Source organism: Thunnus maccoyii, chromosome 9 (genome assembly GCF_910596095.1).
Source record: "Thunnus maccoyii chromosome 9, fThuMac1.1, whole genome shotgun sequence".
Classification (NCBI taxonomy): Eukaryota; Metazoa; Chordata; class Actinopteri; order Scombriformes; family Scombridae; genus Thunnus; species Thunnus maccoyii.
Window position 1 is genome coordinate 32,453,393 of NC_056541.1, and position 15,156 is coordinate 32,468,548.

Below are 15,156 nucleotides of genomic sequence, written 5' to 3' on the forward strand. Positions count from 1 at the left end.
TGATGTATGTATTGTTAACATTAGTTTGAAGTTATGGATAATTAACATCACCAGCCATGATACAGTGATAAATAATGTCAGTTAGTTTGTGATATTTAAATTAAACAAAATTTTGTAGAAAATCCATTATATGTAACCATAATATCAGCTTGAATGTTAAAGGGCCTGAAGATTGAGTACAAATGCAGGGGCCAGGGTGTTTACTATTTCCACTTTATTGTGTTTTAAGGGGGCATATCAGCCAAAAAGCCTACTTTGGGCCTTTGGGTGCACTTTCCCACATTGCCTTCTTGGTAACTCAGCCTTTCATTTGTCCAAATCTTGTCATACAACATCTCAACATGAGCAATCATTTTATAGCCAAGGCGTTTTGTTTCTCACCTGCTCTGCTACAGCTGGAGTTATCTGCTTTTCTGTTATCATCCAGGTCTTCCTATCACAGCCTGCACAGTCTGCTGCAGAGACATATAAATAAGATGACGTTACATGGCCACAGATCTCATTGTCACTTTGTAAACTGAAGCGTTAGATGATTCTGTGTTGTGGCCTAAGCTGTCTCGGAGACATTTTACCTCAAGTCATGATCGGTTTCCTGAACTCAAGTACACTGTGACGCTGGAACAGCGGGTACACTGGAAGATGAGTTAATATCATGGGATAGTCGACACATCCTCGTAATGAAACGACCACATAAGTTGATTATACCTGCTCTCCAGAACGACCCATAGAAGCATAATACGTTGCTTTCCAAAAGTGTTAGAAATCACTGTTAAAAAATATTATTATGTTTTATGATATGACAACACTGTGGTTAAGGTCTGGTTAGGTTTAGGGAAAAAACCCACTTGGTTAAGGTTAGGGAAAGATCATGGCTTGGGTTAAAATGATCACTTTAAACATGGTTAGTACTTCCTTCCAAGTTAGGCAACCTTCGTCGTCATGGCAACATTAAACCCACCTCCTCCTAAGAAAGAAGTCATCTTATATTGACATCATCTGAACTGGGACATAATTACTACAGCCGCTAGATGTCTTCTGTCACTCAAACGTAACTATAGCTTGATGTGGTAAACGAAAAAATCATGTATGTTTTGTAATCTTCTTCACTGTATAAGGGCTGAGATTTATTTCTGGGTTGTCCTCACATTTTAGAATGTGTTTGTCTAAAATGTGTCTGCCTCAGTGGTGAAAGAAACAACTTTCATAGGTGTGGCCAAGCTGAGACTTCCAGGTCTCTTTGAAGCTAGTTCAGAGTTCAATAAAATTAACAGATTTTAGCTGCTTGGCAGCATGAATGTGGTCAGAAAGTTTCACAGCAAATCACACCATGTTCAATACTGATATTTGTGTTTAAGTTGTGGGCCTGGCATAATGGTGGTACCAGAAAGAAAAAAAAAAAGGGGGATCAGGTCATCCCAAGAAGCATGAGGATTCATCTTCTCTGGATCATGAATATCTGCTGCTAATTTTATGGAAATCTGAATGTTGTTATCACGATACTTGTGGTCAGTTGGTCAGAAATACATTTGACCTAATGTTAGCAGTTAAAGAGATATTACAAAAATGATGAGAGTCCTTGTCTGGGGACCGTTAATGTGTATACTGAATATCATGGCCAGTAGTTCGGGATGACTTGACTTGGATGAAAGTGCTGGATGTCCAGACAGACCACCCTCCAGAAATCAACACATCTGGGAGTGAGTTGCTGCCCCAAATGGAGGAGTTATCTCTGGATCTCTTCCATGAGTGAGGATATGATGGAGCCTGGGAGTGAAAGGCAGATTGATTTGGGGTGTGCATTAATGTGGACATGATACCAGAATATCATGGTGAAGAGGATTTAGAGCTCTGGATAGTGACTGTATGAGTGAGATCACAGATACAAATGGCTGAAATGAGTTCTCTTCCATATGGAGATATTCCAGGCACGCCCGACTAGGAGGAGACTGTGGGGACTATGGGGATTATATATTTCATCTGGCCTGGCGAGGAACTTCTCGGGATTCTCCATAAGGAGCTGGAGGCCAGTGGAAAATGGATTGAAAGACGGATGGATGCAAAAGAGTTACAAGGGCGATTTAGAGTTTCTAATTCACCTGACCCTTTGGAGTGTTAGCTAAAATCAGCCGCATTCTAACACTGGAAACAAGGAGAATTTTGCATGTTAGCATTTTGTATCTTTCATGTAATTACATATCAACAATCATGCAGTTGTTAAGTTATGAAAGGACTAGAGGAAAATATTCACACACAAAAAAATTAAGGATTTTGTTAGGTGGCAGTAAACGAACAGGATTTTGCTCTGCTACCTATGGGTGTCTGCTCATGTGTGTACTTAAAGTCAGGGGCAGGAGAGCTAGACGAGTGACATCTCATGAGGCCCTATCTCCTCTTTTTCTTCTTTCTATATCCCATTACCTAAACATCTTGCTGACAACACAGCATAGCCAGAGATCTGTGAATTCCACAGTGATGACAGCAGCTACTGCAAAAGTACTCTACACCCACAACCGGCCCTTCCACCACATAAAAATTATCCTAGTTAGCTCCTGCAACCAGAGGCAGAGGAGGTAATCTTGCATGTTTCTACATTTAACAGAATGTAACGTATTACCAGTGAGCCGCAGCTCATCACTGGAGGAAACGCATTTAATATTGGTTAAACGACACCAATCAGATCATGTTCACTTTGCATCAACTTATGTCAGGAGCTCACCAACAGGTCCTCCAAAATAAACAACAATAGTATGTTGTTTGTCGATGCTCACCAGAACGACAGATAGAACAACAAGACTATCAACTGGACGTCTGGTTTCAGTGCTTTCATACAAATCACTGTCGAAAAACAAAATGCATTTTATGACCTGACCATTCTATAGGTTTGGTTAGATTTAGACACAAAGGCTGCTTTAGGTTAGGGAAACATCATGGTTTTGGTTAAAAATTACTACTTAAGATAAGTGGACCTTCACGGTTACAACAGTAACCTTGTGGTTAATGTCAGAGAATGACCGCGTCATGGATTGTCAGTAGGAAACGCTGAGCGAACAATGGTCTCCCATGTTAAAGTCTCGTGTTTTGTCATTCACTCCTATGGCTCTCTAATACAGTAATGTCCTGCCTTTACTTCAAGAGGACAAGAGACATTGGGCCTCATTCACAAACAGTGCTTACGCACAAATCTCTGCTTAAACTGTTTGTACGAATGTTTTAAGTACAAATCCGAGATTCATCGATATTTTCTTACCTGAATTTGTTCTTACTCTGCTTTAGACCATATGTTCACACAAATCATAAATGCCCCACGGTCTTAAAAAATGATATAGTCAATATTAATTCAATGTAAACAGTATATTAGAACCACAATTATTTTTAAAAAAGTGATTGGGCCTAAATATGCAACTTTTAAAAGTGTGAAATTGTTAATAATACACAATTTATTTACTAATTATAAAATTAATAGCTAAGATGCTGTAATCCGTACATTATCATCATAAATGTAATGAAATTATCAATAAATTAAAATTGTTCTGTTCACACTTTTAGATGACAGTAGCTTATATATCAGAGTTCCTTTCATATTGGAATGTGACAGCATCAGATGTGGTTGTGATATATGCAGCTGGTTCAGGGAGGGACGCTCTGCTTTCATTACATCACAGCCAGCAGTAGAGATTTATTTAGATCAATAACACGGATCTACACATTTACCAACTTTTTATAGTGTTACAGACGTACTGCGTAGTGGTGCAACAGGTTTGAAGACTGTATACAGGATTCACAATCAGTTGTGACAACAGTTGTGCCAATGAAATGTTTACCAGTCAAATCTGCCTTTTCTGGCTTCTACTTCTGATCCAAAAAGTTTTTCTACATTTTTACCATCACGGCCCTCTTTACAGCTGAGTGACAGCTCTCTCCACTGCTGCAGCGCTCCAACAGAGCTTCCCTTATGTAGAGAAATGAGGGTGTGGTAGTACGCTAATTACTGATGCACCTGTCAATTTAGAATGATTCTGATACACTAACATACGCACAGTGGTAAGAACAAAATTGGTATCGATCCAGTAATTTTGCATGCGCAAAGAACATTTCTATGCACATACTAGTGAATGATTCCCACGGACTTTGTCATTTGAATATAAACATACGTGGCTGTCGACTTGTCCTAATGACTGATGCTGTTGTTTTGCTTGGGAGTCACAGTCTCAAGCTTTATTGGTCAATGGCAAAGCCTACTTATGATTATATAATACACATATTCAATGTCAGTTTGTTTTGGACATTTGTAACAAAGACTTTTGCCATGAGAAATACTGGCTGGGAGCTAAATCAGCTGAGCATGCTTGGTCTGCTATGCCCAGTGGGCCCAAAGGAGACCGTGGCCTTGCCTGGAGTTGCACTGGAAAGGACAAGATGCGGAAGCAGGGCAAGCATGGAGGAGTGCGAGCTAGGCTTACTGTTAACCCATACAAATGTTCTCTGGACAGCAAAATGGATTATTTCACTCACCCATCAGTGCTGGTCACTCATCGACATAGAAGAGCTGTCTATATCCAACACGTACTTTCTTTATCCTTTCTGTTGTTGTTGCACTGCTGTGGGCTGGGAGGAACAGCATTTCGGTTATTTTGTGTATGCAAATACACAAGAAAATCACAATAAATGAATCTTGAATCTTGAATCTTGAATCTTGAATATGCATGCAACACTGGAGGTCAGCTGGAAGGTAGTAAACATTCTGTTAACATAACACCAAATCACTGCTTACCAGCTGAATAAGCATGAACAAGGTTGCTGAAATCAAGAATAAACTGACATTAAAATCCTTTGTTTCTAGAAGGAAGATTAAATTAGCTTTCCAACATGTATGAGCTGCAACGAAACCCAGTGACAGATGCGACAGAGTAGGCTGAGTAGATGATATTATGAAGTCAAGTATTTCTAGAGCTAAATCAACAAAACTAAGAGTCTACAGTTGCGTTCATTTGAGCTAAATGCTAATGTCATCATGCTAACATGCCCACAATGACAATGCTAACATGCTAGTATCAAGCAGGTATGATGTTTTTTTTAACCCATTCCACAGCAGACATTTTTGACACACCAAAGCAGGAAATAAATGTGAACTTTTTAGTTCTTGTTATGTTTATGGTCATAGAAAATTAAATTCATTGACCATTGTTCAAAAGTATTTGATTGAACAAACTGTAGCTACTAATAACAAATTTGTGATGATTTGTGATGGTGAAATGTATTAAACTCTGTTGACAAACCGTTGATTGTAGTATGATTGATTAAAATGTTATTTTAAAATCAAAATTGTCCTTTTTAATGGGGACAGTAAAGATACTGTAGAAGGTGCTGTACATCACTGTCCCACTTACATCTGTTATTATATTAGTGCCCTAGAGCATTTGCAAAAAAGTGTCCCATTTTGGCTGAACCCATCCAATGTAAGCGGGGCACATGTTATGTTTGTTTTGCCCAACCAGTGATCCCAAATCTACTTCAATATATTGTTTCTCAATATACTGAGACTTAGTGTTTACTTGTATAATTGTACATGCAGGTTTCAACGGGATCAGATATGACATTCGTTGGGCAGCAGATAGGTTTCCCAGATGAAGGGCAGTCTCATGCTGAGATGAGGTGGTTGTGGGCCTGCGACATGCTCATCTCCCTTATAAGCACACACACATTCACACACACTTGCCAGACCATGCATCATGCTGTTAATCATTTCTCGGCACAGATCACTCTTATTGTCTGTTTAGGTTTCTGACTAAAACAATATTGATTGTTGTGATACAAGAGGAGAACTGATTGATTGATGGCCCGGTGGTGCCTTACAGTAAGAAGTGACATCAACAAGTAGAATCAGTTGCTGCTGGCTCCTGTCAGCCAGTCACAAGCAGATTGACATGTCAGAGATGCCTAACTGCTGCATTTTACCACTTTATTGCCCTAAGCAGGGGTGATGGTGGCGGCGGGGTCAAGAGAACATGAGAAGGGTAAGATGTGAAGGCACTTGAAGCTTCATGTTACACTGTTGTGCATGGGCACAAACTATAAGCATCTACTGAAATATAGACAGATTTTTATATTAATATCAACAGTTTCTCTTCTCTTCTCTTCTCTTCTCTTCTCTTCTCTTCTCTTCTCTTCTCTTCTCTTCTCTTCTCTTCTCTTCTCTTCTCTTCTCTCTCAAACCTGAACATTAATTGTTAACAAAAGAAGAGGAAAGACAGTATCCTGCTCATCTTGGGATGTTTATTCTGTTATTATTTCAAGATGAAACAGGCCTTTTGTCTACATGATTTGTTTTGGGCTCCTTTAACATGAGCTGGAAGTGTGACCAGTTAACATAAGATAAAAGGGAAGTGTGGTGTGGGGGAGTGGGGGTGGGGGGGTCAATGGTCTCTTTAACACTTCATTGCCACACCCTTAAGGTGCCATTAGACTACTCACTTTTAAATACAATGCTACAGTAATGATCTACATTAGGCAGACAGAGGGACTGTCTAATCTCAGAGCAGTTTCGTTTTCCTCAGCAATTTAACTTCAGGATTTGTCTTTTTTCTTGTGTTTCTCATGTATCTTAAAGAATGTGAATGATTTTTTTTTCCTGCACATCTGCGTCTGCCTATTAAATCATCGTTAGGGGTCCTGTTGCTGTGCCCACCCACAGCAGAAAGATTTCAGGGAGGGACTTTGCCTTTCAGCATATAACCAGTGAGCAGCCTGATCCCGGTGAGACAGAGGGCTTTTCAAAACCTGGAATTAACCCAAGCAGACCTGCACTGCCGCCGGGATCTCTCACATTTAACCCCGCTGATGTGATGAGAAATCAAACTATAATGGATGTAGGTGGATGTGCCTTTGATGACGGATCTTTTGAAGAGGGCTGCGACACTCAGTCAGCTGGATCAGGTTTTTGATAAATGTGAGGGGAAATCACTCCGAGGTGTTTATATAGAGACTCTGCTGTTGTGGATGGACAGGTCAGGAGTGCATATGCAACAGTGTGGGAGCTCCGCTGGATTTATTTATCGCATCCTTCTGGATTTATCTGCCTCAAGAATCCGTTTCTTGGTCGGATGAAATAAAAAGGAGAATGTATGGAATAAACCAGCGCTGCATTTACATGTAAGAGCACTGATACGGCTGTAGACGAGCTTGCCAGACTGTGGTTAGGCCTGTATGATTGACAGAAATGACTTTGAATTCTTGATAATAACCGCTTTTCATTTATTGTCACATCTACAGATCGTTTCATTTTTTCGTGCTGTGGTGCCATGCTCAGGTAAGAACTAAACCTATCGTCATTGTTTCAGTTTTCCTGTATAGAAAGTGACACGTTTGAATAAGTTCTAAAAACTCAACTTCAATATTTCAGACATACCACAAGTCTCTAAGGGGATAACTGGATATTAAAAAAAAAAAAAAAAAGTTTATAGGACAAATTCGATTTGTACAACCTGTTTTTGGTGGTTATAAATTGGCTACACATTTCTTTATCCCAGATTAGAAAGAAAAAAATTATGTATTTTATTTTTCCCTTTGCATAAAAAAGGGGGAGAATCACCCGTCTCCTAATTTTAACCAGTATGTGAGGACGCAGGGCGCAGTGACGGACCAGCTCAGCCGCAGACAGGTCAGGGTTTACCAGCTCTACAGCCGCACCAGCGGGAAACACGTCCAGATTCAGGGCAAAAGGGTCACCGCCACAGCTGAGGATGGAAATATGTACGGTAAGAGATGACCGAGGCCTGTTGTTAACCTTGTAGGTCATTTCACTTTGGTTGAAGCTTTTTTTTTTCTATAGGGTTGTATTTCCCACCGTGAAGCTCCACGGGGATCCTTCAGCAATTTGTTATTATGTAGGAATCGCTTTATTCCATCATTACAGGACTTTAACCAGTGTCCTCGTGCATCATTTAAAACCAAAGACAGACCAAAAGTTAAAGATTTAAAATAAATACCACTGATCTTTGGTTCTGAAAGACTCTTCTCACCATATGGATGAAAAATATTCTGTTCCTGGAAAAATGAAAAAAATATTTTAACCTGTAACCAAAAGTTGCAAATTATATTTTTAAACCAGGTGGCTGGAAATGAAAACAAACAAACAAACAAGCAAAAATATTTACATGTTACCAATATAACAGATAACAATATTTGAATTTTGCTTCATGTTGTACAGATTGAGTAAGGAAAAACATTTCTGACTACCATCTTTGTTTGGATTAGGAAAAAAAAAAGTACAACTTGGGGAATTTTATTTTATTCTATTGTGCAGCAGATTCTGGAAATACCCCGAGAACAGTAACGACTGAAAGCTCTGGGTTTTTCAAAGATCTCTAGATATTTATTTTTTTTGATATAATCAGATGCTTCGCTCTATGACTCATATGTAATGAGAGACACAGACTGGGGCCAGTTTGGACCCATATTTACATTATTTTATTTTAAAAGTGGTCATTGGGGTTAGGGTAAAGGTTTATTGATTGTGATTTTTGCACAAATGTTCACTTTTGGGAAACAAAAGATAAAGTGCAAGTGGCTTTGGCACGTAAACAAGTTCTTTAGAAGAATAAAGAGAGAACTTTCTATCAAATTCAACTTTGGGTCCCTCACAGATAGTTTAGACCCTTGCTGGAGACCCTGTCCTCAGGCACAACCTGCAGTTTCACCTCCATCCAGCTCGTCCCTCCCTCTGTGAGCTGTTTTCAGGCTGTTATATGTTAATTCAGCCTCCCTGCTGTATCCATGATGCCATCGTCTGGCAAATTAGTGGCTGATTAGGCCAAGTGCTTTGTCTCTATGGCCCCAATACACAAGGCTGTTGTAATGCCTAGTGACCATAATTAACAGCAGGACAAATTCAATTGAGAATGTATATTCTGCTGCCAATAGAGCTCTTTAATGTGCAGTGATAACATTTATTTAATCAGCTGATGTTAAAGGTAACATCAGGAGCCTAATGAGGCCAGTGTGAGTACAAAAGTCACATTCAAAATTATAACCTGTAGAAAAACAAAACAAGTTCTTATATCAACAGGTAACACAATGCCTCAACTGACAAAAATATAACATCTTTACACACTTCATTGTCTATATTTGAAATATATTAAATGCAGACCTTAAGTTAGTAACCCTTTCTGTGAAGTGCGTCTTTTATCTCTTGTCTCATAAGCCGTAATGAATGAAAATCAGACTATAAATGCTGTTTATGTCTTACGTTGTGCACTAAAGTAGAAAATGTAGTTCTTCATATTTGTGGAAAAAGATACAAATTTAAGGCAGGTCTGAAGAATATGTGCTATTCATTTAGGGAACGGCATGTTTGGCTGTATATGTAAAAAAGAGAGATGTGTTCAGTGAAGATGAGTCTGTGTTTGGTCCTTACGTTACTTAACGTTCTTCTCTCTTCCTCTTGCAGCTCGTCTGTTTGTCGAGACAGATACCTTCGGCAGTCGAGTAAGGATAAGAGGTGCAGAAAGTGGACGCTACCTCTGCATGAACCGGAAGGGGAAACTTGTTGGAAAGGTATGATGCAACATTTCTGTATCAAGAAGACTTTTGGCCGCAGATATTAAAACCTTACATTGATTTTAGTTTGTATAGAAACGTTTTGAGTCGGTGCTGTGACAAACAAATTAAAATTTGTTGTATGGCAATATTACAAGCAGCTAAATTAGCAGCGGCTATCGTTGCAAGCAGAAGTGTAACATATAATCTTTGTACATTAAGGCAAAATTTCAGGTTTTATTTTACACTCTTTGCCGATCATATAGATAAAATGTCATATCAGCTGTATGAGTGGACAAAAAGTCTCCAGTCACCGAAAACAACCTGCAGAATGGAAAAAAGTTCTAAATCCACAAAATCTGTGCCTGGCTTCACCTTATCAGATCTTACATTCACTACAACATACACTGAGCTCATACAGTGAAGCTTCAGTCTAACTCTGTTATCATTGTAGTCTCATAACTTGTCAGTCATCCCAGGACATGATGTGCTGGAAAAAAGCAATCCTCAGAGGACTGAGTGATAGTTGCTCAGCCTTATTGGCCATGGCTGACAGTGATGGGGGGAAAGTACCCTCCCATCATGCACTGCCTGTCTGTTTGGTCACAAGTCAACTCTCCACTTCCTTTGTGGAAATGGAAAAGATGGATTCACATATCTGGCAGACATCATGACAAGTCATAAATCTATTTCTCATCATGTTTTAGAAGTGTTGAAACAGTGGCCATGATCATGTCTGCTGATAGATATAAAAGTAAATCCAGAAAGGACAGCTCATCAAGGACTGATCAGGCATTTAAGTTCACTGTAAAGTTCACAACTTCAAACTGGTGAAAGGTTTAGCTGTCATTATCTTTCTGTAAGTTATTTTGTTTAGATTTACATGTTAATTACATACCAGAAAGCTAACAGGCTAATAATGATGACATAGTTATTTAACTTCAAAATAATCCAGGCACAAATGAATGGCAGGGAATGTCTATGTCCATGATATATGTGAAGCCATCGGATTGATATTTTCGTTGTTTAAAGGCAGGGCTGGTCCTAGCACATTTGGTGCCCTGGGTGACCTTCAGTCCAGCCCCCACACACCAACCCCCCTTCCCCCAGAAAAAAAAAATACAATATATGATATCATATATATATATATGTCTATCAGATGTGAAGGATCAGCTGAAAGTGGTTCATCTGTCTCAGCAGCAGCAGGTTTGTGTGGCTGGACAGAGGAGGCTGTATCTGGTGCTTCTGCAGGGCAGACGATACATTTATTACACTTGTTCTTTCCTCATGTCCACACAAGCTTCACACATGAACACAGGTCATAATGCAATCTTTTATAAGGAATCTACTTGAATCGACGGATTGAGACAAAAGTATGGAGTGTGTAGACAATTATGGTTGTAGAAATGAGGTGGCTGTTAAACAAGATGTGTCATCATGAGAAGAAGAGGTAGCCAACTGTTGAGATGTTTCTTCAAGTGATTCTATGGATATACAGGGAAAACAGAAACAAGTTTATTGATTAGATTGTATATAGCAGCTAGCTATCCTAGCGGTCTAATGTTAGCTAGCACTTACTGATGTAGTTAAGCTCGCGATAGCAGCTAATGTTAGATAGCCAGCTAACTACATTAGGAGTAAGCTAGCTACATAACAAAACTTAAGAAAATACACACTTTTATGATTGGCACACTTCTCTTCTTTTTTGTTTTTCTGTCCCGCGCTCCTGATAGCTTTTTGCTTTTCATCTTGAAACGCGCCCCTCTGGCTGTTCCAGTCCCCACACACTCCATTAGCTCAGCCCCGACCCTTTATTTGAAGTAAGGAATTGTAAACAAGGCAACCATGATATTATGTAATTACAGCTGCAGGGGTATTTTTTTTGCCTTTATATTGCAAATGACTTCTGGAAAAAAATTGGCTGCACGGCTGAGTGGCAGAGCCCTATCCACCTCTTACAATACATCCATGATGGCGCCCTGAGTGCGGTTGCCTAGGTCGCCTGTACCTAGCACCAGGCCTGCTTAGCCAGAAGCAGGTTAACTTAGCTTAGCATGTTAATTAGTGAGCTTTAGAGATGCCGGAAGGCACATTTTGTTACCTTTGGAGAGAGCCAGGCTAGCTATTTCTCACTGTTTCCAGTCTTTGTGCTAAGCTAAGCTAACCAACAGTCCCCAGGAACAGCACCAGGATTTGAAGCTAATTTGACATGGCCAAACTGTGTAATTACAACTTCTGGGTCTGTGATGTGATGCACACCTGCTCAAAAAGCATTTTTCCCACACACAATCATGGGATCCATTTTTTTAGTATCACATCCCCCTCAAAAGATCAATCAGAATTTGGTACATTTGGTTTGATAACATTTAGAAAGTCTAGAAGAGCTGCATGATTTAATTATTTCATTCCATTCAAGTTAGCGGAGGGCTAAACTGGAAGTTAGCCAGCTGGGCTGGTGGAAGTCTCTGGTGTGCATGCGGCTGGCAGGCGGGGTTAAAGGAAATGCTTGTGCAACAACAACAACAACAACAACGACAATAATAATAATAATCATGATAACAATAATTATTATTGAACTATTAATTTAACCAATACAATGAAGTTACCTGAAGGAACGCACATTTTTACAGTTGTTGAAAAAAATGTGTGGCATTAAAAACATCCAGACTCACAAACTAGTTCAAAACCTAAAAAAGACCTTAAGAGTAGACTGAAACATTTGCTTAACAGCAGCCACTGTGGCTCAAGTGACAATTGTGGTTGATGCTAACTGACTCAGCAGTATCTATGTAATGTTTGCTAACATTAGCCGTTATAAGCTACTAGTCATACCAGCCCAAGTAAGACTGGAACAGCAAATTACTTGAGTGTAGTGAATTGAGCAAGAGTGTATTTTATTACTAACGAATTCAACTTTTTATTCATAAGAGGAATAATGTCTTATGTCTTCACTGAAAAGTTACATGTAAAATCTTGTGTGAATTGGCCATTGGCGTCTTAGCCTTCATATTCCTAGTATACAACTAGTTCATGATCCATGTATAAAACACCATCATGCTAGAAAAATTCCTATCAGAAATGTGATTGATGCAGCAGTTTGTCATTGAAACTCACTGATCATTGTGTTAGATATGTATGCGAATCTGAGTGCCAGCTGTAACATAGGAAACCCTTTCTGTGTCTTCACGCAGCCCAACGGCCGGAGCAGGGATTGTATCTTCACAGAGATAGTACTGGAGAACAATTACACGGCCTTCCAGAATGCCAAGTATGAGGGCTGGTATGTGGCTTTCACCAGGAAAGGGAGGCCCATCAAAGCCTCCAGGACAAGGGAGAACCAGAGAGAAGTCCATTTCATCAAGAGGCTACACACGGGCCCGCCACCCTTTCCCAACACTGACCAAAGCAAACACTTTGAGTTCATCCGATTTCCGGCCACACATCGAGCGAAACGGAACAGGAAATCACGTACCTCTTCCTAACACGCAGCAGGAAAAAATGGACTGATGACAGCCGTGATATAGGGAGAAACAGATTGTGATTTTATTTTTGTATATTTTTGATAGGTAAAAGATGGTTAAAATGCCATAAATCTAAAGTAATATTGCTGTAAAATGATCATGTGTAAATACTGAAAGAGAGTAAAGCAGATGGATTATATTTAATCTTCCTGTGTGTCTGTGTTGACTGGCGGAGAGCTGCGAGGGATGAAGTGACATCATAAATGCGGTCAGGTGGTTATCACAAAACTGCAGGATTACAAAGGCAACATTTATATTTATTCACCTTTAAACTAGATGGCTGCCTCCATATTACAGGCCAAAATACAAAAGGTTAAAAATTCACAAGATATAAGATGCTGCATGAAACCAAGATACATCGATAGAAAGATTAACATACAGATTCCTACTGAATATGTAAACATTTGAAAACTCACAAATATATAGTTTCATTTTTAGAAAGACTCAGTAATTTTCAAAAACAGCTGGTCACTGCAGTTTTTAGCAAATGTTACTCACACAGGAGGAAAAAGTACATTTGTTGGGGACTATTTTCAGTGGCGCATTAATCCACATTTAGTGCTCTAGAGAACATTTCTGGCAGCAGGATGGTGTGTGTGGGATTGAGTCAAAATAAACTACCGTGTGTGTGTTCATAGTAATGAAAGAACACGTCACTCAGTGCAACAGTGTGGCTCATTGATGTGTTTTTAATAGTTTTTGGACAACCATAGAGTTCTAAGGAAGTAGGAATGATACATTTTTGGTTTTGTCTTTAATTGGTTTTGTCAACAAGAGGAAAAAAGTAGAATTTCACCAGATTTATTTTTAACACGGGGCAGACAACATAATGTTAAAACCTCATGGAAAATCTGAGGTCTGAAATCGGACTCTTTGATATCTGAGTTTTCAAAATCACTTGACAGAAAACCAGCAGAGCTCCAAAGAGGTCAAATCATCTGAGCTCAAATTGCGGGAATATTACTGAAAAGATGGATATTATTGAAAATGTCAAAGGTTTGAGATGTCATATTAACATATGCACACATTAACAGCTGTCATGAGATGAAACTAAGCAACAAGGATATTACATATACAACACACATATGGACATATATGATGGATAACTAGTGATCTGGATCTGAATCTTTCTCATTTACTATTTATGTTTTTTTCTCTATAGTGTCTACAGTATATAATGCACTGCTTACAACCACTTTAATGATCACTAATATGCTAATGATACCTTGTGGTCTCCATATATTTTATGACCGAAACTGAAAACAGAAAACAATATAATAAAAGCAAACATGTTAAAAGTGGGCCTTAAGGCAAAGGCAAGAATATATTTCAATCTGATGTGAAAGTTACTTTTTACTGCCTACATTTTTTCCCCAACTCATACTCTGTCGCCCCAAAGATGTACTCTTTGATATTGTTATAGGGATCAATAACAATAATACAATTTTTTAGCTTAGTATTTATGTTTTAAAACTCAGCACAGTTCACAGTTGGGTTTTAAAATAACAGAACTGGCAATACCAACAGCTGCAATGATGCTGAATGTGCCACCACGCCAACTGATGCTCCGATCCAAGGATGAGAAAATATTAGAATAAAATGGATAACGGTGGAACACCAACCCATAATTTTACCTTCAGGTTGGGGCTGAGAAAAAGTGCAGGAACGGTGGATTGAAAAGCGTGAGGGGAGGGTTGAGATGGGTCCACCCAGTCATATATTAACATCTTGCACAGCCATTGTGGACTTCATCCAAATGCTCCTTTCACACATCTGATTATAGTTTTATTAGTTATGTGTGTTGCCAAGACTGATGCAATGTTATGACAGATCAAAATCCTATTTGGAGTTCAGCCAACCAATGTAGCTCTTTTAATGAACTTGGCAACGAAGGAAGGCATGAGATTAAAATGAATTAACATTAATTGTAGGAAATGTGGCTGTGTTTATGTAAATGTAATGAGATCTATTTTTGGTGTGATGATAGGAAAACATTTGATAACAGGTCTGTGTGATCACACCAACCCATTTTGTCCCAGATACAAAGTATTAAATGTCATCAACCCTCTGGAAACATTTACATTTGTGACATGTGTTTCTT

The 15,156-nt window shown here is 39.1% G+C and overlaps 1 protein-coding gene and 1 long non-coding RNA gene across 3 annotated transcripts; one reads left to right on the forward strand and one right to left on the reverse strand.

Annotated features, from left to right (window-relative positions):
• Positions 1–191: 191 nt before the first annotated feature.
• Positions 192–4,984, reverse strand: LOC121904238. Its single transcript, XR_006098188.1, has 3 exons — positions 4,772–4,984; positions 4,513–4,605; positions 192–455 (listed from the first exon to the last, which is right to left on the reverse strand). It is a non-coding gene; the product is annotated as an uncharacterized LOC121904238 (long non-coding RNA).
• A 1,799-nt stretch (positions 4,985–6,783) lies between these two features.
• Positions 6,784–13,237, forward strand: fgf17 (fibroblast growth factor 17). 2 transcript variants are annotated; one of them, XM_042421719.1, is made up of 5 exons: positions 6,784–7,149; positions 7,270–7,306; positions 7,577–7,754; positions 9,446–9,552; positions 12,726–13,237. In XM_042421719.1, the coding sequence occupies exons 1-5, from the start codon at positions 7,118–7,120 to the stop codon at positions 13,014–13,016; spliced, it is 645 nt and encodes a 214-aa protein (XP_042277653.1). In that variant the 5' UTR covers positions 6,784–7,117; the 3' UTR covers positions 13,017–13,237. The 2 variants fall into 2 exon arrangements, with proteins under 2 accessions (XP_042277653.1, XP_042277654.1); XM_042421720.1 differs by having other exon boundaries at positions 7,610–7,754.
• The last annotated feature ends 1,919 nt before the right edge of the window (positions 13,238–15,156 follow it).

Coding starts and splice junctions, on each gene's coding strand:
- fgf17 (XM_042421719.1), top strand. CDS start 7,118: ATGTATGGAATAAACCAGCGCTGCATTTACAT. Junction 7,307..7,576: donor TGCTGTGGTGCCATGCTCAG/GTAAGAACTAAA, acceptor TGCATAAAAAAG/GGGGAGAATCACCCGTCTCC. Junction 9,553..12,725: donor AGGGGAAACTTGTTGGAAAG/GTATGATGCAAC, acceptor GTCTTCACGCAG/CCCAACGGCCGGAGCAGGGA.